This window comes from Orbicella franksi, chromosome 3 (assembly GCF_964199315.1).
Source record: "Orbicella franksi chromosome 3, jaOrbFran1.1, whole genome shotgun sequence".
NCBI classification, from domain to species: Eukaryota; Metazoa; Cnidaria; class Anthozoa; order Scleractinia; family Merulinidae; genus Orbicella; species Orbicella franksi.
Window position 1 is genome coordinate 22,856,616 of NC_138147.1, and position 25,829 is coordinate 22,882,444.

The window sequence follows — 25,829 nt, forward strand, 5'->3', positions numbered from 1 at the left end:
CCTGTGGTTGGCCCCGTTTGTGAAGTGAAAATCACTTGAGGGGCTTATGCCGAACTCGTCGCAGATTCTTTTGTATGAAGCCACGTCAGAATGGTTGTCTGATTTGTTGAATGTTGGATTGCCTGGCAAAGTGCTGATGCGCTGAATTCCAGCAAGCTGGTACAAAATGCGCCTGACCGTGAAATAGATGGGGAATTTATAAAATGCTTTTATTTGCGGCGGCAGTGCCAGCCCGCTGTCAAAGATTTCTCGTGAAATTCCACACCCCTGTGTTGCACAAAACACAGCGAAGTTGAGCTGTTGGGGCCAATATGACATGTGGGGCCCGCCAAGCCACCGTTTTGATTCGGCTGCACTGTTGTGCCTGAATTTTGTTTGTTGGAAGATTTCTCTGAATTGTGTCATGAAGAAGGTGTCTGGGGTCATGTCGATGTTTATGAGTTGGTTGAAGAGTTTTCAGGCTTAGCACTGTTTTTGTGAAATCTACGGCTGGTATTGGCAGCCCTTTTTCGGTTTTTCTGGGCAACAACTGATATGGAAAGCCTGCCATACCTGTCAAACCAAGAGCGGCTTTCATTTTTTGGCTCCAGTACCGCCTGTCTGAACCAAACATGCTTTGAAGGAAACCTTTTTCTGCCTTGAAGAACATTTCTGCTGACACATTCCAATTTTCATCAATATTGATTTGTGCCACGAATTGGTTTTTATCAGCATTCGGGAACTGTTTTGTGAATGCGGTCCACGTGTTTGTCTGGGCTGTGGCTTCTTTGGCTTTCGTATTGGGCCTTTGCGCCCATTTTTCAAAGTGCTTGAACATAGTGCTATCCATTTTGAATATGTTATATTTGTACAATATAATGGTGGTGCTTACGATTGTTGTGCAAAATAACGGAGAAACTGTGTACTTTGAGGAGCTGCTCCCGAAGGTACATTTCATCAGACTCCTCTCTTGCAGTTTGTACAATAGCTGGCATAATCTTGAAAGAGTGGGGCAAATATATTTCAAAGAGTCTGGTGGTGTGCTTGCCTCTTTGCCTCAGGGGCATTATACTGTTGAGAGCCTTGCAAAAGAGCTAACAGAGAGTTTCAAAAATTATAAAAATGAGGCAAAAATTGCAGTAGAAAGAAATAAACCTCACTCTGTTCTAAAAATAACAAGAAGGGATCAAGACACAACAGAAAAAACGACAAATTTCAGTTAGTTACGCTTTGGCTTGGTTGCTTGGCATCGGGGTGACACTAAGCGATATTTCTTATGTCAAAAAGCTTAACAGCCCAAGCACCTATTTCATTCATTGCGATCTGCTTGACAAGACCAAAAACTTTTTAAATGGGAATAGATCAGATGTTTTGGTTAGATTTGACATAAAAGGCTTGCTTTATGTCAAGGTAAGCTACAATTCTACCCCTCAACAGGTGTTGCGCGACTGTTCGACAGACGCCCATGTAAATAGCATAACTGTCAGCGTCAAAGATGAACATGGCAAGCTCTTTGATTTCAAAGGCATGCCTCTGGAATTTGACTCTGCAAACGTTTTGCCTTCCGCTCCTTCTGAGGAGCCTCTCTATCCCGTACTGATGGCACCAGCTGAAAATTTCCATTTGCAAAAGATCGACGAGATGGCCGAATTTTTGGACCAAGAGGTCGGCCACCATCGCCTCATTGCGTAGAAATACAAACGGGTAAAAAAATTCGTTAATTGGGGTGCTGCGGGTTAGAGTGTTCTCTCGGTTACGTTTTCAAGCGCGAGCCTCAGTTCGGCTCTGTCTGTGGTTGGCCTGCCGGCCACAGTTCCATCAGGCGGCATTGGTGGTTGTTTCGCTCTCATTTCTTCAGGGCTAATAATAGCCAGCAGGAAACTTGAGGCAAAAATTAAAAAGCATCAAGATGTTACCACGCTCGCCGTCGCCAAACGTGACACAGTCAACAGATTGTTATCCAAAGCTTTGAATAACGCCGTGTCTGCCCACGAGTTTGAGGTCATTCTTTCTGAGTTTCAATAGTACAACTTCCTGAAGGAACAAGTCTGAGCCAAGCTGCTTGGCCAACCGGCGAGCAGAAAGATTGTTGATGTTGACAAACTGGAGAAAGATATCTGTGGCAAAGTCGAAGCCGAATTGATTAAAAAAATAACTGACCCCACTGCTTTGAATTAACATTTGAAAACATGCGGTTTCATTTGCATATTATGAAACGATGATCGTCAGTTCCACTTGATTGCCTTACGGGACTTTCCCTGACGTCATATTGTTCAGAAGACTCATTTTTTTGCTCCACAAGTGTAGAAAATCTTGCCTCAAATGATATATAAGAGTTTCAGACATGTGACACAAATTCTGTGTTGTATACTTGTATACTGTGGTTAGAAAAATCAGGGGCTTTCCATCGTATACCTGTATGCTTCACCTCCTATGGCATGGTGAAAAACCCCCGCTGCCATGCCATGGGATAAACTGATTAATTGCCTTAAGATGGTGTCAGGCTGTTGGGTAGAGCTATGGTCGTGGAAACGGCGGAAGTGCCGGTTCAGCCTCATGCCGAAGGGCAAATAATGAGATCCTTGGCTCACATAACAAGTCTGTTAGCGCTCTAGGAGCAGTGTGGAGGTGGGAAAGAATAAATTGAAAATCTCTCAGGAGGGATGGGTGCACTCCAAATTCCAAATTCCAAATCACTCCTGAGAGGTTCTGGTGGCCACCAGTTTTGTTTTTTTCTGTTTTGAATAAAAATTCTCGCTTATATAGAAATGATTGTAGTAATTCATGCTATTTGCTTCATTCTCAGCGAACTTTCGCTGCCTACTTGGCAGTAAGAGTCAAGAAATATAACATCAAATCATTCAAGCGATGGAAGAGGCTAGAAAAAAAAAAACAAACTCAGTTAAGAGTAATGAAATTTTTCATCATTCAGAATTCCAAAGCACCACCACTTGTCTCCTGTTGTTTCTCTTGAGTATTTGGAAAGTTTTGGCTTTGCTCAACTGGCCCTTTTCTAAGCTTCAATTGCTTATTTTTTGTCAAGGCCGAAGGCTAGCCTCGTCACAGCGACTGCTATCCTCGCAACCAAAAAGCCTGCCTCAAAGGTGGCAAAACTTCTTAATAGTTTGGTAGAATCTTCTAGCTTTTACAACCGGGTGTACATTTCATCTTTTTCTTCTTCAAGTTCTTCCAACCTGTTGTACATTTTTTCTTGTTCTTCTTCAAGACCTTCCAACCGGGTGGACATTTCGTTTTCTTCAAGCTCTTCCAAACAGTTGCAGAAATTGTGAGACTTTTTACCCTCAGCCATTTTTATAATATTGCTATACATTTAATTACAGATTTGGCACACAAGAATTTCATACTTATTTTGACAAGAGAAAATTGACCAATTCTTGTGGGTCTAAACTTTGCATGATTCCAACCGTTGTTTCCAACAGATATACAGTCTTGACAGCGTTTTTCTTTCTTTCTGTATTGAAGTTTTTTACTAAGCCGCAGATAGGCTCTTCTTTCCTCACCGGTCTTGCTCTTTTGTTTTTCATGTGGCTTGTGTTGAGGAATCCATGTCTACCGCAGCCCATTTTGTTATGTCTAAGACCGCTAATCTTTAATTATTTCGTGTGCTTTAACATACAAGGATAATGAGAGTTCTGGGGACGGGCAAGCTCAGATTAGGGGTGGGCAAATTCCGCCTTATTTTTGAGTCAAGCTGAAGGTGAGACTCTAAACATAATGTGGATTTGCCTGTCCCAGAATCTAAAAACAGAGCGGTCCCCAACCTCCCGCTGCCGAGGGGCAATGTTCAAAAGGGGGTGGAGACAAAGCAAGGGTTACTGATGGTGCCCCTCAGTAATGCATGGAATGTTCGACAAATACAACCAACCTCCTGCTGCCGAAGCGAGCCGAGCCGGCGAGGCGAGCCGCGGCAGCAGAGGTTGGTGGTATTTGTCGAATGCTCCATTTACTACTGCTTGTGATCTTGATTGCTAATTATTTTGGCAAAAAGCTTTGCTGATATACCACAGCAGTGTTCTCTGAGGCTGATTAGGTTTGCTGCTGGCATAGCATCCCTAGAGGACAACAAAGGAAAAATAATCCTGAATGCGTGCTTCTGTAGAGATTCAAGCTGATCAGATCTTGCGTGGTACTTGGGGAGGCCATGGTGGAATACTGCGTATTCCATGATAGGACGAATGCAGGTGGTATAGAATGTCACAACGTCTTTGGGCGCAATGTTAGCCCCTTTCAGTTGTCTAAGAAAGTACAGTCGATGGACCCCTTTTTCAATATTTCTGCAATATGACAGTTCCATCTTAGGTCATTAGAAATATTAAGGCGGAGCAATTTGGCAGAATGTACAACATTGATAGCCTTCCCATTGATGATGATGGGTGGAAAGTCTGGGTCACTCTTAGTAAAGGATATGTGCACTTCTTTACATTTCCTCTTGTCAAGTTGAAACCTTTTTACTGAGGACTAATAGGAATTAAGTCATTTACTGCATCTTGGATTTTGTTCGCCCTGTTCTTTGGAATGGGCTTGGCAATCATTGTGTCATCTACATACTTCCAAAGATCTATATCAAGGGCACCAACATCATCTATCATAAGAATGAATAACCGTGGACCCAATTTTGTTCCCTGAGGGACTCCAGCTAGTACATCTTTCCATTCCGACATGAAATCACAACCTAGTTTAATCTCAGTCTGTTTACAGTCCTTCAGGAAGTTGATGATCCAGAAGGTGCTATAGGGAATGTCCAAGGATGTCAGTTTCCTAGCAAGAATTGCATGATCAATCAGATCAAAAGCTTTGCTATAATCAAAAAATACCACTCTAAAGGTAGAACCGGTTCCGTCAGTGTGTTATTGGTCCATGAGTCAAGCATACTAATTAACACGTGCATGGTTGATGATTTAGGAATGGCTCCATACTGGTTCTCTGATCTTTTTAAGCATGGCTGGCTCAACCTGCTGCTCAACGACGAATTCCTTGGTTATCTTTGATAAAACTGAAGGGAAATGGGGTGAAGATTTTTATTGCTATCTTTCACCAGCTTTTCCTTGGGGACAGGTACAACATCAGTAGGTTTCCAAGATGGTGGGAGATGAGACTCAGTATGTATATATGTATGTATGTATGTATGTATGTATGTATGTATGTATGTATGTATGTATGTATGTATGTATGTATGTATGTATGTATGTATGTATGTATGTATGTATGTATGTATGTATGTATGTATGTATGTATGTATGTATGTATGTATGTATGTATGTATGTATGTATGTATGTATGTATGTATGTATGTATGTATGTATGTATGTATGTATGTATGTATGTATGTATGTATGTATGTATGTATGTATGTATGTATGTATGTATGTATGTATGTATGTATGTATGTATGTATGTATGTATGTATGTATGTATGTATGTATGTATGTATGTATGTATGTATGTATGTATGTATGTATGTATGTATGTATGTATGTATGTATGTATGTATGTATGTATGTATGTATGTATGTATGTATGTATGTATGTATGTATGTATGTATGTATGTATGTATGTATGTATGTATGTATGTATGTATGTATGTATGTATGTATGTATGTATGTATGTATGTATGTATGTATGTATGTATGTATGTATGTATGTATGTATGTATGTATGTATGTATGTATGTATGTATGTATGTATGTATGTATGTATGTATGTATGTATGTATGTATGTATGTATGTATGTATGTATGTATGTATGTATGTATGTATGTATGTATGTATGTATGTATGTATGTATGTATGTATGTATGTATGTATGTATGTATGTATGTATGTATGTATGTATGTATGTATGTATGTATGTATGTATGTATGTATGTATGTATGTATGTATGTATGTATGTATGTATGTATGTATGTATGTATGTATGTATGTATGTATGTATGTATGTATGTATGTATGTATGTATGTATGTATGTATGTATGTATGTATGTATGTATGTATGTATGTATGTATGTATGTATGTATGTATGTATGTATGTATGTATGTATGTATGTATGTATGTATGTATGTATGTATGTATGTATGTATGTATGTATGTATGTATGTATGTATGTATGTATGTATGTATGTATGTATGTATGTATGTATGTATGTATGTATGTATGTATGTATGTATGTATGTATGTATGTATGTATGTATGTATGTATGTATGTATGTATGTATGTATGTATGTATGTATGTATATATATATATATATGATGCCATGATGGCTCAGTTGGCAGGACACAGGAGTGGAGTATTTGTCTACCATCTTGGTTCAAATCTGCTACAAAGGATTTTTTCCTTTTTTTTCTGTTATTTTTGTTGAGAATTAACAGTGGCTGGGTATGTCATTTCCCAAAACTGTGCCATAGTTTTCTTGCAATGTCCTCACAAGTATGTAGATACAGTGAGGACACCATGTATGAAAATTAATAATCATTTTTGGAAAGGTATACCCGACAAAAAGTAAATTAGGGAACTTACATGGATTGGTACTGATTACACTATTAAATGGTGCATTTTGAAACAAGTGCACTCATACAACAAATAATCCCTCTTGTTTAAATTTGTTTGTCTTGCGTACTTGTACGTAGTACCCTAATTTCTGTCAACAAGTCTTCCTTCTCTTAGTAAGAAATCTGAGTTATGGCCAAAATTGAAAGTCCTGACAAGAAACTAACTCTATGCAGCCAATCATAAGTAGGATCGCTCCAGCTGCCTAGTTGAATGAATTTTTAAACCCAACCATTACCCTCTAGCTTACACAGACTGATTATTACCTCTTGCATGATCTTTCTGTCTTAAACTTTGTACTTCAAAATTATATGAATGTACAGTATTATTTCTGGTGGGTAAGGATATCTGTGATATGCCTGAAGTTTGCCAAGATCATATACACTCTCTCAGTCAAGTTTGTGATCAAATTTAATGATCTCAGTTGAAACTGGGTTTGCTGACTGAGTACGTAATCAACTAAGAACACTGAGATGTTGGAAATAAATAAGGAAAACAAAGCCATGTAGTTCAGTTCAGAATTGAGGTTAACAACTTCAATGTTTTCAAGACTGACTTAACATTTAATATGAAATTTTCCAACATTATAGACTACCTTAAAGACCAGTTAGTTAAATAAAACCTACCAAAGTAAGGATGAAGAAACACAGAACAAAATTGTTTTTTCATAGAATTGTATTTGCTTCCTCCCCTCTAAAAGAAACAAGAAATTGATAAAACAAAGCACACCCCTGTGATTATCTTGTTTGTGTAGTTGCTCCCTCTAGAGAAATAAGTAAACAAATTAGTTAATTAACAAATTGCAATATTTAGAGAGGTAGCTAGTTTTCATGCAGGTCCTCTATCCTGGTCGACTTGGAATTTGGACATGTTGATTCTTTGGAAGAGATTGGATAACCAACAACAAACCCAACTAACCTATGTTACCAGGCAAGAATTGAACCTGGGCTACCTCTTTGGGAGGCAAATACACTCATCACTGCATTATCCATGCTACCCTTTGTAGTAAATGAATAATAAGCTAAGCCATAGGGGATTTGTGTTTCTCAGCCACTGTAATACATTAAGAGCACTCAAAAAAGTGCCATCTGGTCACCTGGGACAAGCAGATTTTCCTGCTGGGCAATTAACTTTTCATTCTCACTTGCCCAATGGGCGAGGGTCGGGGCAAGTTGTGTTTGAACTAAATAAAATAAATGTCATGCAATGCATGCAGAAGCAATTATGATGTTTAACTACCATTTCAAAAATTCTGGCTAGAAATTGCAAAATAAACAAACAATGGGATTCTTAAAATGTAACTAGAAGTAACTGAAGGTACAACCTGTCTGTGGAGTGAGGAGATTGAAGAGAATGAAACAGGATGAAAAAATAATGCACAGAGGAGTGGTGGGAGTGAGCAAAACCCTTTCATTCGTTTCCATTGATGTTGGTTTTAATTCAATACAATAAAGTCAAAACTCCTAAATTAAGCACCAAAAGAAGTAGTTTCTCCCCTAACTTTTAATATTATTTAGTTATTTTGCCATTTTTACAACCTTAAGGATGTATGTGCTTATTGTTTCTGCGCATCCTTACTGTGCATGAAATTGAACATAATTTGCGAAATGGGGCTCTTCTGACCTTTTGGCTCTAACTCTCGGCTTAAAAATCAGCACTACATCGAGTTGTATCTACGAAAAGTGTTTAAGAATCAGAAGAAATAAGTTTCATATCTTTAGAGTCTTTGAAGAGCTCATTTTGCAAAATACAAATCAGTAATTTGCAAAACGGGGTACTTCTGACCTTTTGGCTCAAATGCTTTCTTCAAAAATCATCACTACATCAAGTTGTATCTATGTAAAGTTCATGATTGAAAAACGTTACTCTGGTTTAAAAATGTAAAAATGTTAGTAAAAATTCTTTTTGTAAAAGTGCCAACATTTCGGCTAAAACTTCAGCCTTCATCAGGGGAAAGTGACAAGGAATTTGTTGAAAAGGCATGTTCTTATACTATGCAAATCAGCAAAGCGGAGCTAATTATGTTCTGTCCCCTAGGGCTAAATTTAAAAATTTGTGTGGCAAATGCATACCATCATCACAGTTCAGCGGATTCCTACAAGTGTTAATTTCCCATGCTTCTAAAATACGTCTGTTGTGTCAATTTGTGCTTCTACATAAGATCTTTGAAGATTAGGGACAGAACATAATTAGCTCCAATTTGCCGATTTGCATAGTATAAGAACGTGCCTTTTCAACAAATTCCTTGTCACTTTCCCCTGATGAAGGCTGAAGTTTTAGCCAAAACGTTGGGACTTTTACAAAAAGAATTTTTACTAACATTTTTACATTTTTAAACCACAGTAACGTTTTTCAATCATGAATCAACCACCTGGTTACAGGACCATTTTTAAAATCTTTCAAAAGTGTTTAACAATTGGAGGAAGTAAATTACATATCTTTAGAGTCTCTGAAGAGCTCGATTTGCAAAATACATATTGGTAATTTGCGAAACGAGGGCACTTCTGACCTTTTGGCTCAAGCTCTATGTTCAAAAATCATCACTGCATCGAGTGGTATCTACAAAATCAGAAGAAATAAGTTACATATCGTTAGCGTCTTCCAAGAGCTCGTTTTGCAAAATACAGTTTTGTTTTGTTTCGCAAAATACTGTGTAAGCCCGAAAATCAAGATGGCAGTTTGTAAGGAAACGAGTTTAGTTCCCAGTTCTCCTCACTTTGATTCAGGATAAATCATGTGACATAAGGATGAAGTCATTTATCCAAAGGAATGTCACAGTCCAGCATCTCGCGATGACTTATGATGTCATCGCTTAAAAATAAACTTGGACTTGCCTAGGGCAAGCAAGATTTGAGAGCTGCTTAATTGTTCAAAGGGCAAGCTAGAATTCAATTGTTTTTGCAAGCCCTGATTAAATTTGTACTTCAAATCCTGTAACAAGATGCAAATGTGAAAAATGTGTGGTGAGGGCTGGGGCAGAGATAAGTGTCCTTATTATTAGATAAATCTGGTTTCATTGGGAATAAGGGAACTGTGTTTGTGTTGGGGGAGGTGTCTATAAGGAGAAGTTTGACTATTTCATTTGACTCTCAATTGTTTGTGTTTTTGAACAGAACATAAGGAATTATTTCAATAAACACACAGAGTTTACAAGTTTGATGTGGTCCACAGCTGTGGCGATATTTGCTGTTGGTGGAATGTCTGGTGCTCTTGTTGGTCCAGTCATTGCCAGTTCACTAGGCAGGTGAGTTGCTCCCTTCTACATGTACAACGTAGCAGTTTTATCTTCATGGAACTCTGCACATTGAAGATTTATTACCTGAAGTAAACCAAGATAAAGAGAGTGCCTTTGACCTGTTCACTTCATAGCTTGAACGATCTCATTAGCTTTCAAGGCCTGGCTATTGCTAAAATCAGCATTTTTATATGAACAACTGAAGTTTTATAGGAGAATATAAGTAACGTAATGACAACATCCAGGTCGGTACAAAACGTGGACCCCTCAATCCGGACACCCTACTGGACCCCCTTTTGGACCCCTTCTGGACCCCTTCTGGACTCCCATTTGGACCCCCTGGACCCCCATCTTAACCCCTTGTGGCCTCTTCTGGACCCCCATTTGGGCCCCCTTCTGGACCCCCTTTTTTCTCTTCTGGAAAATACGGGCTCTATTTAATCAGTAGGCGTATTGGGAAGAAACAATGAATTCAGGCAGCGTTGTGAATAATATGATGGCTGCAGCCGCAGTTAACTGAGTTTAGTTTTTAGAAACCTGGTTAAAATTTTCAAATAACTTAACTTGGTTAAAGGTTGGTTGTGACGAAACAACGGGGTTACATTTTATGAGTGGCTCCATTGAAATAGATTATGAAGTGGGTGAACTCAATTGACGTCATGATGTAGATAAACCAACAAAATGACAGACTTTGAGAACTACAGTCTTTTATTTTCTTGATTCTTTTTCTGTTTTTGTGTCCTTCAGTTTCTTTACATTCACAGCTAAGGCAGTCTCTCTTCCTTCTCATGCACACTATAGGTGAATATCCCAGGCGGTTCTTTCGAACATGGTGTTGATTCTGTGTGGACATCAGAGTGTTCTCCACTCCCATTGAATGAATGGTCCTCGAATTTGACTGGAATCCTACCATGCATGACTTTTATACCCAAATGAACATCAAGTCCTTTCACTAAGAACTTTGCGTATTCTTTCATTTATGACAAAAAGAAACACTTGCTTTGGAGCATCTTTATTGATAGAGAAGTGTGAATTATGGCATCTAGAAACTGTGAAATGCTCTCGGTCCACAGCTGTTGTATTTCAAAAATGCACTTCACGTAAAATTGTTCACGAATTCATTCATTTGTCTGCATTTCTTGCCATTTTAATGAACTGCTGCCTCCTTTTGACGTACTCTTGTGTTTTTTGTGGAGGTCGATTGAAATTTCTCCTTCTAAGGTGAATGAGCGCTTCCTGTTAAGGCCATGGTTCAAGTGTGAAGGCTCCTTGCAAACTTGGCTGATATGGTATAGCCGACACATATTAGGAAAAAACTAGAAATCTGTTCCAGTAATACAACTGTTTCAAACTGTTGTTACCACTTGCCATGGCCACTAGAAGATTATGCACTTGTTTGCGCCACAGTGAACAACATGTCACATACAGACCGCGATGACTGACACATTTCATGAAAAAGCCAACGCATGGCACTGATAAGAGACCACAAACCTGGGTTACACCATGCAGAAAGGTAGTTTAAAATTAAACTAACTCAGTTAAAAAATGTATTGTTCTTCAATTAATTTCCATGGTAACTGTTAACCCGGTTTGAGTTCAATGAACTGCCAAAAATAGCGGCCAATTTTTGGGTAATCTGGTTTATTGTAACTTATTAATTAGAAATAGCCTGGTAACTCTCATAGTGCGGCCGCAGCCATTATATTATTCTAGACACAATGCTGCGTGAATTCATTAATTTCTTCACATCCTGCTCACTGATTAAATAGACTTCACCGTGTTATGTTCTAAGTTTAATTATTTAAATCAGGAACCCATATTTTGTGGAGGAAAAAATAGGGGGTCCAGATGGGGGTCCAGATGGGGGTCCAAATGGGGGTCCAGAAGGGGTCCAGATGGGGTCCAGATGGGGTCCAAAAAGGGGTCCAGTAGGGGATCCAGATTGAGGGGTCCCACTGATTAAATAGACTGGGTCGGTACAAAACCGTGGACCCCTCAACCTGGACCCCTACTGGACCCCTGTTTGGACCCCATCTGGACTCCATCTGGACCCCATCTAGACCCCCTTTCTGTACCCCCATTTGGACCCCCATCTGGACCCCCTATTTTTTCTTTCACAAAATATGGGGTCCTGATTTAAATAATTAAACTTAGAACATAACATGATGAAGTCTATTTAATCCGGGAGCAAAATGTGAAGAAACAATGAATTCTTGCAGCATTGTGAATAATATGATGGCTGTAGCTGGAGTTAACTGAGTTTATTTTTTAAGAAACCTGGTTAAAATTCCCAAAAAACTTAACCCGGTTAAAGGTTGGTTATGACAAAACAACGGGGTTATATTTAATGGGCGGCTGCATTGAAATTGGTTATGAAGTGAGTGAACTCAATTATTGATGTCATGACATGGATAAACCAACAAAACGACAGACTTTGAGAACTATGGTCTTTTATTTTCTTGATTCTTTTTCTTTGTTTTCGTGTCCTTCAGTCTCTTTACATTCATGGATAAGGCCGTCTGTCTTCCTTCTCATGCGCACTATACATGAATTTCCAAGGCAGTTCTTTCAAACACGATGTTGATTTTGTGTAGACGTCAGAGCGTTTTCCATCGCCATCGAATGAATCGTCCTCGAATTTGACTCTATCTGAAAAATCAGCCAGGATTTGAGAAATCACTAGGAATCTTGCCATGCGTGACTTTAATACCGTGGCTGTTATAGAGAGCACCTCAGAATGAACATCGAGTCCTTTCACTAAGAACTTGTCATATTCTTTCATTTATGACAAAAAGAAACATTTGCTCCTGAACATCTTTATCAACAGAGAAGTGTGAATTATGGCATCTAGGAACTGGGAAACGCTTTCAGTCTACAGCTTTTATGTTTGGAAAATGCAGCTCACTTAACATTGTTCATGAATTCATTCATTCATCTGCATTTCTTGCCATTTTAACGAACTGCCCCTTCGCTTTGACATATTCTTGTGTTCTTTGCAGAGGTCGATTAAAATTTCACCTTCTAAGGTGAATGAGTGCTTCTTGTTCAGGCCCTGGTTCAGGTGTGAAGGTTCCTTGCAAACTTGACTGATATGGTATAGCCAACACATATTAGGAAAAAACTAGAAATCCGTTCTAGTAATAAAACTGTTTCAAACTGTTGTTACCACTTGCCATGGCCAGTAGAGGATTATGCACTTGTTTGTGCCACAGTGAACAACATGTCACATACAGACCATGATGACTGACACATTTCACGAAAAAGGCAAGGCACGGCACTGATAAGAGACCACTATGCTGGGTTAGACCACACAGAAAGGTAGTTTAAAATTAACCTCACTCGGTTAAAAACCTATTGTTCTTTAATTAATTTCCATGTTAACCATTAACCCGGTTTAAGTTCAATGAACTGCCAAAAATAGTGGCCACTCACAATTTTTCAGTTACCCGGTTAATCGTAATTCATTAATTAGAAATAACCCAGTTAACTCTCATAGTGCAGCCGCAGCCATTATATTATTCTACACACAATGCTACATGAATTCATTAATTTTTTCACATTTTGCTCACCGATTAAATTAATAGACTTCATGGAGTTATGTTCTAAGTTAAATTATTTAAATCAGGAGCCCATATTTTCTGGAAGAAAAAATAGGGGGTCCAGATAGGGGTCCAGAAGGGGGTCCAAATGGGGGTCCAGAAGGGACTCCAGAAGGGACTCCAGAAGGGGTCCAGAAGGGGTCAAAGTCCAAAAGGGAGTCCAGTAGGGGGTCAAGATTGGCGGGGTCCATGTTTTGTCTCGACCCAAATAGAGCTCGTATTTTCCAGAAGAGAAAATAGGGGGTCCAAATGGGGGTCCAGAAGGGGTCCAAATGGGGGTCCAGAAGGGGTCCAGATGGGGGTCCAGAAGGGGGTCCAGAAGGGTTAAGATGGGGGTCCAGGGGGTCCAAATAGGGGTCCAGAAGGGGTTTAGTAGGGGGTCCAGATTGAGGGGTCCACGTTTTGTACCGACCCCTAAAACCAAGAAGATTCAAAGTTGTGCAAAGTGTACACCACTCTGTAACAAACTGATTAGTCATTTAAGCAAAGAGTGCACTACTTATACATAATTATAGTACCTTTAAAACCAAAAAAATCATTTTAATTTTTAATTACTTGGCGAGTAACAAAATTCAAGTGTGCACTTCCCTGAAATGTGCCACTTACCAATCAAAGTAAAGAGTGACGCTGCTCAGAAAGATGACTATTGAGCATAGAATCAAGATGGTGTACACTACACAATGTGCCCTGTAACATACAATTAGTCATAAAAGTAAAGAGTGTACAACTCAGTAAGTTGACTATTGAATGTGTACCTGCAGGCTTTTAGCCAGATGGGCATTCAGGCATCTTGTGGATGGCCACTTATTAAAGAAAATTGTTTTATTTTTCATATGTTGTCTTAAAAATTGCTCATTTGGCAGACCGACCCTATAGCACATTTTGGATGCCCACTTTTCAAATCCTGGCTAGAAGCCTGACATGTACCAAATCAAAGCATACACTACTCTGTGAGGTACCAGTTAGCCATGGATTCAAAGTAAAGAGGGTGCTACTCAGTAAGGTGACTATTGGGCACAAAATCAAAGGTTCTGCTCGTCTGAAAAATATCAGATGATTGTTTTCCAATATTTTTGCTCTAAAAGGAGCAGGCCTTTCTTGATTCCTGAGCAGGTCCACATGCACTAAATGCAAGGCAGGATAGAATATCTCCATTACTTGCATTTCATGAGGCTTTCCTACTGAAATGTGGAGTTCCAGAAAATATCTATACCCACTTCAAGGAAGGTTAATGGAAATTCCAAGGGGGTAGTGGGTTTCAAAAATGAAAACTTTTAAAAGGAAAGTTTGAAAAAGTTTGTTTGGGGTGGGACAGTTCAAACTGACAAAGGGGTATTGATATTGTCTGGAGCAACACAATGTAAATGTACCATTGTCCAATGTATTCCAAAGTTATTATTACTTATAGGGACCACAAAAGGGAGGGGCTGGAAGGGCTAGAGCACTTTTTGCTTGGGTTGAGTGTCTAGGGCACTGGATGCATGAATAATGGCAAAACAGTGACCCCTTAGTGGTTTTAGGGTTAGGGTTCTTTACCAGATTTTTTAGCCCTTCCAATTTAAAAATAATGGCCTCTGTGGTCCCTGACTTGTGAAGTACTCTTGAAGGTTTTTCTCTAACACACTTGTGAGACCCTGTGATTGTTGTTGTGCACTTTTTATCCATTGTTGATGCTGTAAAGTGATTTAATCAACACATGCACATGTTTTATACCACCATGGCCTTAAACTTTCATTTATTTATGAGATAAAAAAATCCGCATATCCAATCATCAGAAGACCTGTTTTAATTTTTTTTCTCTTCAGTAAAAGAACCCTATTGTTGAACAATCTACCAGCCTTGTTAGGCTCTATGATGATGTTTTTCTCATACCACGCTAAAGCACCATCATTACTTATTACTGGACGCCTTATTGTTGGCTTTAATAGTGGTAAGGTTATATTTTGTTGTTTGCAATTTACCCTTAGCTTAGTACATTGTAGGTCTGTTTAATTAGACTTTCCACACCTTCTGGGCTTGGTTGTGAATTTGTGGCACAGATTGCTGAGGTTAAGAGCAAATGTTGACCTACAAAAATCAAACATAGTGTGGTAAGACTAATAAAAAATAATAAAAAAATAAAACAAAATTTGCCCTACTTTTGCATATAAGTAGGCTGTAGTAAAAGTCAATCATTTCCATTTGATTCACATGCTGCAACTATCAAACACAGAAATTTTGTAGTTTCCAACCAAATTATGTAAGAACTATTCCTTGTCCAAAAAAGCACAATTTCAAGAATATTGGATTAATATAATTATTTGGTGGTGTACAAAACCAGAGTGTTCTCCAACATTGAGTTAATTAATTTCTCGTATAATGATGAAATTGTTTGCAATAAGAATTTTTGAACAGAAACTAATCAAAATGGAAAGCCTCCTTAACTTGTGGTATCCTAGAAACTTTACACTTTATGGTCGCATAACGATTGTAAAATCCTTAGCAATTCCCAAACTCGTTTATAACACATCTGTTCTAACTTTTCCAACAAAATTCATCGCCATGGTAAATCAAGCAATCACTCCATTTGTATGGATCAAGAAAGCTAAAATTAAATACAGAACAATGATAGGGCTGAAAGAGCAGAGAGGGCTAGACATGCCTGATTTTCAAATAATCATTGAAGCGCTTAAAGTCGTTTGGGTAAGAAGATTAAGTGACAGCAATGGAACCGCAAGTTGGAGTCATATCCATCTTTCCTACCTACAACCAGTTGGTGGTCTGTTTCTTCTGCAATGTAATTTTGACTTAAAGCTACTTAAAGTTGATATACCGATTGATTTTTACAAAGAAGCTCTGTGCGCCTGGCAAAAAATTAACTGCAGTACTCCTAATAACAAAAAGCAGGTATTAAATTGTTTGGAACAACCATCACATTAAGACAGAAGGATATTCCATTTATTACAAAAAATGGCACGATGCTGGATTAACTAAAATTGAAGACTTTTTTCAAGGTAACAGATTGCTAACTTTTGAGGAATTCTGCAGCAAGTTCAAAGTTAAAACACACTTCTTAAACTGTTTCGGTCTATGTTACGCAGTCCCTCAAAAATGGATCAATATTCTCAAAGGAAATGTTACTAAACCTTTAGAAAAACGTTCTGAGAAGGATAAGATACCTTTAGATAAACTCTCTTGCAGATCAGCAACTAAATTCTTTGTTAAGAGTAAATTCGTTACGCCTACAGCCGAAAGAAGGATGAAAGAAGCCAGTCGAAAAGAACATACAATACAACTCATTTATAGCCTTCCTTCCGTCTTTGGTCTCTTTTTACTAATTGGTGGAGCTCCAAAAACGGAGGTAGGATCACTCTCGATAAAAATGAAATAATGTATGGCGTGACAGACAACTTCGCTCGTCATCTTGGCTTAAACCTCTGCTTGATTATAGCCAAATATTATTTATATACTGCCTCAACAAAAGAAGAAGAGTTTTATTTCGATGCCTCTTGTAAGTAGAGTAGGCATCTTTTTTTCGTATCTAATGTAATGGTATTGCAATAAGTGAAAATAAATTTTAAAAAAGATAGAAAATAAAAAATATAAACTTTGATTTACTAGTAAATGCAAAAAAAACAAACAAACAAAAACATTGGGTTAGTCGGTCGGTGAAAACAATTGTCAGCTTGGCCATGTGCCATTTCTCGGGATTCCAAAAGGTTTTAGATTCTAACTATACTAGGGTAGGTCTTTCACTTTATGCAAACATCAGTTTGGACAAACGATCAGGTACTCATCAAAAAATTATTTGAAAAAAAAATCAAAATCACGCCAGCAGTTGAATGCATGACCAAAAGTGCTATCACAGACTGTATTTGTCATTAAGTAACTTCAACTCGAAATATAAGCGCTACCTAAGCATAAAACAACTAAAGTGGCAGTCCCGCTAAAAGCGGTCCACTCGACTTCGGGACCAAAAATAATTTTCCTTCATTTTTTGTCAGTGAAAAGGGTTTGACACATATAAATAAAAAGCAATTTATTATTTTCCAATTCCTTAGTTTTGCTTTGCTACGAGCCAAAATTGAATTTTGGCCGAACTGAGGTTGTCGACAGTGATCAGAAAGGTGAAATTCACCGATTTTGTGAAGCGTGCTACGTCGCCTAAAATGCAGCTCACGGAATTTCGTTTTCATACGAATTTTAAGGTACATTCATTACTTTGACTGACGAAATATGAAAACTTTTCGAAAAATTCTAAGCTTACCAGCGAATGAATGTGCCTTAAAATTCGTATGAAAACGAAATTCAATTTTGGCTCGTAGCAAAGCAAAAAATATATGTGTGTCAAACCCTTTTCACTGACAAAAAATGAAGGAAAATTATTTTTGGTCCCGAAGTCGAGTGGACCGCTTTTAGCATTTAGCATTTCTTTTCTGCCATTTCAACAGTATTCCATTACGTTTAGATGGCCATTATGCAAATAGTGAATTTGAATCCCCCAAGAATCAGTGCTGATCATTCTTATGCTATTGTACGTTTGTGGTCCGTTGTGTTGTTTGATGTAGTCATTCAACCTGCTGTCACGCAGAAATCGCCAGTAATTAACAATTTAACAAATAAGCCGACATTATCAATTGCTCTGTGTCTCTTATTAGCATATTTCTCGGCAAAAGTCTTTGCACACAGGGTACAGGTGGGGTGTGGATTATTGTAGGCCTGGCTTCTGCCAAAAAAAAACAGGTGGTGGAATCTGTCAAATAACTGAGTGTTAGGGCCTCCTCTCTTAGGTAAAATGAAAAAATGGTACATGCTAACCTGGTTTTATGGCTTAAAATTCAAGCAAAGTTTTGACATGAAAAGAATCGCTGCGTAATTGTTTTTGTTGATTTGCGCTTCGTTTTTGAGAAATAACGTATGCAAAAAACTCAGTTTTCCAGGGGTATCTTGGAGATCTTTTGTTGAGCGAAAACCAAAAGGAACCTTTTGTTTTGCTAAATGATGAAGTCACCGAAGCGTGGTATTTGCCGCTAGTTTTATTATTCATATAATTACACAATTCTCTTACTGTTGCTTCGCAAGCCGTATTCGAGTTTGTTTGTCGTGACACCGGTTCGATACGAGGTCGGTCGATATTTTTTTCCGGTCTGTTTCTCTACTTCTTTCAAAAATCAAAACATCTATTTTTAAAAAAAAACCATGCTGTCGAAGCTGCTAAAAGTAACCGTTTAAGTTTGCGCCGCGTCAAAATCCACCTTCGAAGGATTAGCTCCAAAAGATGCCGCTCGGAAAACTGCAACAATGCTTTTCATGTCAAAACAAGTCAGTCTGCCAAAAATTAGCTCGATCCTGCAAAAAAATAAAAATCGGCCCAAAATGCTATATACGGTATGCCCTTTTTGCACAAAAGCCTTCAGTCCTTTTCACTGACCGACCAACTCAACATTGGAGAATACTCTGGTTTGTTTACCACCAAACAATTGGATTAGTCCACTACTCTTGAAATTGTGTGTTTTGGATGAGGGATAGCTCTGCAATGAGCTGGTTGTGTTACTACTTTTCTGCACTCAATTGTTCCAAAGTGCAAATCAAATGAAAATGGTCAATTTTCAGCCTAGTTGGGACTTGCTAAATTGAGTCTGAAGGTTAGACTGAAAATGTTGTTTTTCTCGGAAAGACGAAACTATTTCTGCAGAGTAGGTCCTTTAAAACTATGGATCTGTAGATCTCTACTTAAATTGAATATGTGACATTGATAGAAAAACTGAAATTGAAATTGTTTTGAATACGTTTTGTATAATTGTGACTGTTCATAAGATATTCAAATATACAACTGATGACACTAATTTAAATTGACTGGTGCATGTTTTCAACAGGTGTAAATACTGCTGTCGCCCCAGTATATTTGTCAGAGATTGCTCCAATCAGATTACGAGGTGCTCTTGGTGTACTAAATCAGTTAGGAATAGTCACAGGAATTCTTGTAGGATTGATATTTGGACTTAAACAGGTAAGTGTTGGTAATGAGGCCTTGCATTCATAGTAATAAATAAGCGACCTGTATATGTACAATGTGCGGGTCCCCTTAGCATGAAGAACTTATGGCTCCCTCTGAATATGAGGTGCATGTTCATAGAATTCCTTATCACTTCATCTTCATGTACTATACCTGTTACTCTGGCTTTAAACACCATTGACCACATGCCATGTCATGCCATATTTGGGAGGACATACTAATGTCCGACCTATGTAACTGAGAAGCGAGGTGGTCCTCAGGGTGTAGACGTATTGCAGGGAATTAGCACAAGAAAGAGACGAGAATGTTGCAACACAAACTTTATATTGTAAATAAACTGTGATCTCAGTAGAAAGCGTTGACATGACACAAGACTCATTTGCCCCATGTGTTCTGTGATCATGTGACGTAGTTGTCCCATGATTCCACTACAGTCCATCCCTTTTTAAAAGGAGTTTACTTACAACAAAAGCCTACATGATGAATAAGGTTGACAGATGAATAAATGTGAAACACTTTAACAAGAAAATCTTAACAGTCCAAAATCCTCACAAGCCCACCCCTTCTTAAAAGGGATTTTAGTTTTCGGAAACTAAAGGTGTAAACATGTCTTTATCAAGTGTTAATATATAAGTTCCACCATGTGATCTGCCAGACATAGATAGATCAGGGCACTTTGAAATCAGTCCTTTTAGCTTTCCATAAGGTTTCAAAATTTCCTGGCCATCGGGAATCTGTTGGTACACCACTTTGCAGGCCTCTGAGGCATATTCCTTTGCACCTGGTAGACTATTCAGATATTGTCCAAAAGAAAATGCTAACTTTGCTAAATCAGGATCAATTGCTGTGCACTTATGGGCGGGTCATTGTGGAGTGGTAACAGCCTGTGGGTTAGGTGGTTGGTCTTCATAATTTCTGAGATCAGAAGCTTCTTCTGAAAGTTCATCTGGCACAACAATGATCTTTTCAATGTTTACGGTTCTAAGCTCATCCTCAGTGAATTTGTGTTGAAGTCGTAACAGATCCTGGTGACCGTGAACATGTCCTATAACAGTGTAAGGACCATCAAATCTACGGATGAATCATGTGGCTGATCCTTTGGGTTGTGAACTTGGAGGTGGTCTTCTAACATAAACTTGCTTTCCTTCAGCTATGTTAAGTTCTCTGGATGATTTATCATAGTATTCTCTTTGAGTTCTCTTCATATCTGCTTTGATGCTGTTAAACAGTTTTTGTGCTTCGCACATACGAGACGCAAGCTGCTCTGCATAAGAGCTTCTTGAGAGAGTTTCTACAGGTACGTCTAGAGTAATGACTTCTGGTGATGGTGCATTACATCCAAATACCAGGAAGAATGGAGTAATTTGACCTGTACCAGGGATTGGAGATACATTGTGGGCATATACCGCTGGCTGCAGAAATTCTTCCCAGCGTTCCTGATATTTCTCACAGTAAATTCCTACAGCTGCATTCAACCATCTGTGAACGCGTTCTGTACTTCCATTCGAGCGTGGACAGTAACTAGTCGTAATAATGTGTTCAATAGAGAGAAGTTTTGTTAGCTAGCGTAATACTGCATTAAGCCATTCTCCTCCTTGATCACTCTGCAAGACTGCTGGAAAGCCATACTGCAAGAAGACATCATTAAACAAGGCTCGTGCGCCAGTAGTTGCTTGTTTATCTGGGACTGGAATTGCACGCAAGAAATTAGAGTACGGACAAGCAGCAGTCAGAATCCATTTGTTACCAGTTGGGGTAGTAGGCAATTGTCCAACATAGTCTATACTAATGGTGTTGAAGGGACGGTCATAGATGCGAATTTGCATCGGTCTATGTTTGGGATCAGTAGACTTAAATTTGATACAGGCGGGGCATCACCTGATCCAGCTCCGCACATGCTTAGCCATGTTCTGCCAATAGAAGTCATGTGAAAGGGATCCGTAGGTAGCTTCCCACCCTCGACGCATACCAACCGGTGAGTCATGGTATACTTTTAGGTGACGCTGAAGTTAATTTCATTGGGAACCAAAATACGGTAGCGATTTGGGTCTTCCATAAATTCATCTCGATACATTAACAAACTGTCAATAACAGCCGAGTGCTTTGCCATTTGTTTAACCCACTGCAAATGTTCCTTTGGAATGTTCTTGATTGCTGACATACCTTGATTTGAGGTATGAAACTTGATTAATAGATTGCAACAGCAATTCTGTATTTGTTGCTTTGCAAAACTCGAATGATTGCGGTTCAAAGATTCGAAATTTTCAAAGTCTTGAAAATTGCAGTCTGACAATGAACTTTCTAGAGATTTACCGACTTCTTGAGTCTTGGTCTGACTTGTGGTTGAATTTTTGACGTGAGACTCCTTTGCATGCTTGGCTCTCTTTGGAGCTGTAGCAAGACAGACAGTGTTGAAGCCATCAGTTTGAGGCATAAGACATGCATTGTATAGACAAGCCATAGGCATTTTTAAATGTTCCACGAACAAGTTCAGGGGTGTGGTTTGGAACATCAACTGAGGTTGCGATGATGATAAAATAAATGCGATAGCAGCGTTCTCTGGAGGTATGACAACATTATCATCAGGAATGTTCTCTTTGGCAGGGTGACGGCTGGGGACATCAGGAACGACGTTTCTTTCCCCTTTTCTGTGTTCGATGAAAAAGTCGAACTCAGCCATACTCATGCACCATCTTGCAACTTTTGCCTGTTGTGGTGCCATTGTAGTCAACCATTTAAGATTTGCATGATCAGTTACCAGTTTAACTCTTCAGCCTAGAATATAAGAGTAAAACTGTTCAAGTCCCCATTTCACTGCAAAGAGTTCCTGGTGCATAGTTGTCCAACGTGATTCAGCTGGTGTAAATGCTTGGGATGTAAATCTGACGGGGCAAAGTATGCCATCCTTCTCTTGAGCCAACATTACTCCACATCCAAGCTTGCTAGCATCCACATGTAATTCAAACGGAGCATTCCAATCAGGATGGAACAGCATAACATCAGGGCCAGTGATTGCTTGCTTCAAGTCTAGTAACTCTCTCGCTGTTTCTTCTGTCCACTGAAATGATACACCCTTCTTGAGGAGGGATCGCAAGGCTTGTGTTTAGGTAGACATACATGGAATAAAGTCTCTGAAATATCCACAGAGTCCAAGAAAACATTTGACTGCAGAAATTTTAGCTGGTGTGGGCATTGATAAGATTGCTTCTACTCCTTTACTTATCGGTGTTCGACTTTCTTAGGTGATACGGTGTCCCAGTATTTCGATTTCCCTTGCAAAGAATATACACTTGGAAGGTTTCAGCTGCATGCCAACTTTAACTAGTCTCTCAAACAACAGGGAATACTGTTCAAGGGCTTCCTTTTCTGTCATTGCCCGCTGAAGTATGTCATCCGCATAAACAACAGGCCGCTTGTGCAAATAGTCAGCAAATACAGTGTTCAAAATCTGCTGGAAGGTGTTTGGTGCTGTTTTCAATCCGAAGGGAAGCCTTAGAAATTCATACAATCCCAGGTTTGTACAGAGTGCAGTTTTGTGTCGATCTGACTGTCTGACGGAAATCTGCCAGTATCCACTGACCAAGTCACATTTTGCAAATACTTTTCCTTGGTTGACAGCATCCAGAACACTTGAGATGGATGGGAGAGGATAACCATCTCCTCCTGTCACACTGTTGAGGTGACGATAGTCCACCACAAATCTTGGAGGTTGCAGTTTACCCTTTTCTGGAGGTTTGCAGACCAGGATCCATGTGGAACTCCATTCTGATTGACTCGGTTGTATTATCTTGAGCTTGAGCATCCGTTCGATTTCTGTTTTGATTGCTCTGAGTTCTTCTGGGCTTTTCTTGTATGGGTGACTATAGATGGGAGGTGCATCTGCTGTGTCAATTCTTTGTTCAAACCCTTTGACAGCTCTGAGTGGACTCCCAGGGAGAAGAAATGCAGTAGGATATTGACAGATAAGTTCCTTGAATCCCTTCATAATATCTACATCAACAGTAGAATACTATGGGCCATATAGATCCAAGGCCTGAAATACAGCATCAGTGTAAACAGGTTAGTAGGGGTCACAGGTATGTTCTTCTACTGGAGGAAACTCATGACCCTGACAGTCAAATTCTGGGAAGGTATCACAGAAAGGAGACAATATGGATGTGTTGAGACCAGAAGCTTCCATTTCTTTTGTTTGGACTGAAAGTTGCCATTGCTTTGGAGCACAAGCGACTAAGTCACAAGGTTTCTGTTCAGTGTTTTTTGGAACTTGTGATGTGGTGGGTGGCTGCTGTGTTTTTGCCCATGTGAGCCATCCATCTGCAAGTTGCTTTGCAGTATTGTCAGCGGCTTCCTCAATAACAGCGTCATCATCCTTCGTCATTTCTCTAACATTGCCTAGAATAACATTCTCAGGTATACTTGTCTTCTTCAACTTAGATTCCACTGCTAAGGTGGTACAGTAAGTAATGTGCATGTCTGGAACTTCTTCTGAAAGGACTGAATCTGTTGTCTCAGGTAGGTCTACGAGGCGTGCATTGTAGCATGGATCACTGCCCGGGTGTGCAGTTTCTGGTGTCACATGACTTGAAATTTGGCTCAGATCAAAGGGACCACTGAGAACTTTAACCCTTTTTTGAATGTCTTTGCCCTCGATCCAAAGCAGTTGACGCGCTACTTGGTATCCCATGAAAGCTGCAGGAAGGGTGACGCAGACTGTACATAACAAAGTTAAGACCACAATGAAGAGATTGTGAATGCTTGTGAACACCCGATGTTGGTGCCCCGGTAAGAAGGCACGTAATACTGATGTGTGGCTTTGGCACTGTTGGTCCACTTTCATGTGATAAAGACCCACTGGCTGCTGAGACGTTTGTGAAGCCTTCAAGTGGATTATCGAGAGAGCACTGGACAAGAAACTACATACTTGGATGCTAAAAGGTGATGGACGGTACATAATGATCAAGCAAAGCTTAATCGAGTTGCATGGAGGTGGTTCTCACCAAAGAGCATTGGCCAGACAAGACCTGGAACTACTAGCATAGTAAGGACAATTTTTGTTTCCCATGTGATAGGAATTCCCGTGATGGCAACTGCTTTAATATTAGACTTTGGATCCGCAGAAATAGGCCCCTCCAGGGGATAATACTTGAGATTGGGTCGTTTGGAGGCTATAAAATCAGCATAGAGTTTGCTCACAAGCGATACAGAACAGCAGCTATCCAATGGCAAGGGCAAGCGCTGACCTGCAGATGTAACAGAGGTCCACAGAATGTTACGCTGATGTAACTGAGCTTCTGGCTTTGCTGAAGGTGCAGAGATGGTAACGGCAGGTAATCCAAACAAAGGGGTAGATAATGATGGCTGATCAGAATTAACTGGGTGTCATCAGATGTAGTGCTACACAATGTACTTAATGGACGATTTTCTGGATGTTTGGTGGCTTTACAGCCCCATTTATTGCAGAATTGGCACTGGTGTTCCCGGCCGTACTTGCATTTGTTGCCGTCTTCTTCGCAGTTGGACTTGGGAAAACAATTGTAATTTCTGCAGATCTCGGGTTGCGTGGAATTCTCTTTGCGATATTTAGGACAGGATCGTGACAGATGGTTTGTCTCTCCACAAGTATAACAAGCCTATTGTTGTCGTTGAGGGTGCTGATTTTGCAATTGAGGTTTTACAGGGGTAGTCGAAGAAACAAACGCATTCAGTGTTACTTTCCATTCATCCAGGACGTATTTGCATTCGAGGCATTGGACAGAGTTTGAAATGACAACTCAACACGACGAGCCACTTCGACGGTCTTATCGAGCGTTTCAAGTTCTGATGCTTTCAAAACGAGCTGCTGAGCAATAGTGGGACTGACTTTAGAAATAAACTGTGAAATAACAAAGGTGGGACAATCTTTTGCAATGCCAAGTTTCTCCAGCTGATGCAGTATCTTCTTGTATTTGAACGCAAACTGTTCCACTAATTCACCACGCTCTTGTTGAATGGCACTTAACTCGGCTGCTAATCGGCGGCACTTGTCTTTTTGGATTCGCTTTACAAATGTTAAGCTTTTCCTCTGCCGCTTTTCCTTCATAGCCTTCTATAGTTTTAGCGATCGACAACACAGATCTTGGCCAACACTGTTGTTCCAGAAGCGACAACCTTGTTTTGGCGGGAAGATGCGATTTCTGCTGAGTGAATTGCTCGAGGAATTCGGAAATGTCGTCTTGTACCACGCTATCTCCACGAAAAGAAGGAAGCTGCATGAAAGGCATGCGAAGGCCTTGTGTATTATCTGGATTAGGAGCTGCAGGAACTGCATGGGCTATGTCGCCGACAGTTTGAGTAACATGATTAACATTTGTAGTCAAATCTTTAACAGCGCTGATAAGTCCAGGCGCTACTCCTTGTAATTCTGCTATTGTTGTTCGCATATTCGACATGATTTAGATTTTCCACCACT

General features: G+C 39.4%; 2 protein-coding genes across 6 annotated transcripts in view; both read left to right on the top strand.

Moving 5' to 3' along the window:
* LOC145482722 (ATP-dependent DNA helicase Q1-like) overlaps positions 1–25,829 on the top strand; it is a 361,760-nt gene that overhangs the window by 234,457 nt on the left and 101,474 nt on the right. The gene's annotated exons all lie outside the window — the stretch shown is intronic.
* The window catches only part of LOC145482684 (solute carrier family 2, facilitated glucose transporter member 3-like), a 102,928-nt gene that overhangs the window by 29,712 nt on the left and 47,387 nt on the right, over positions 1–25,829 (top strand). For all 5 annotated transcript variants that reach the window (XR_014048796.1, XR_014048797.1, XM_081461323.1 and 2 more), the window contains 3 exons: positions 9,666–9,796; positions 15,192–15,316; positions 19,242–19,375. Coding sequence is in view for 3 of the 5 variants with exons in the window: in XM_081461323.1 (XP_081317449.1) it covers positions 9,666–9,796; positions 15,192–15,316; positions 19,242–19,375 (390 nt within the window). In the remaining 2 variants the exon portion in view is untranslated. The remainder of the gene's footprint in view (positions 1–9,665; positions 9,797–15,191; positions 15,317–19,241; positions 19,376–25,829) is intronic.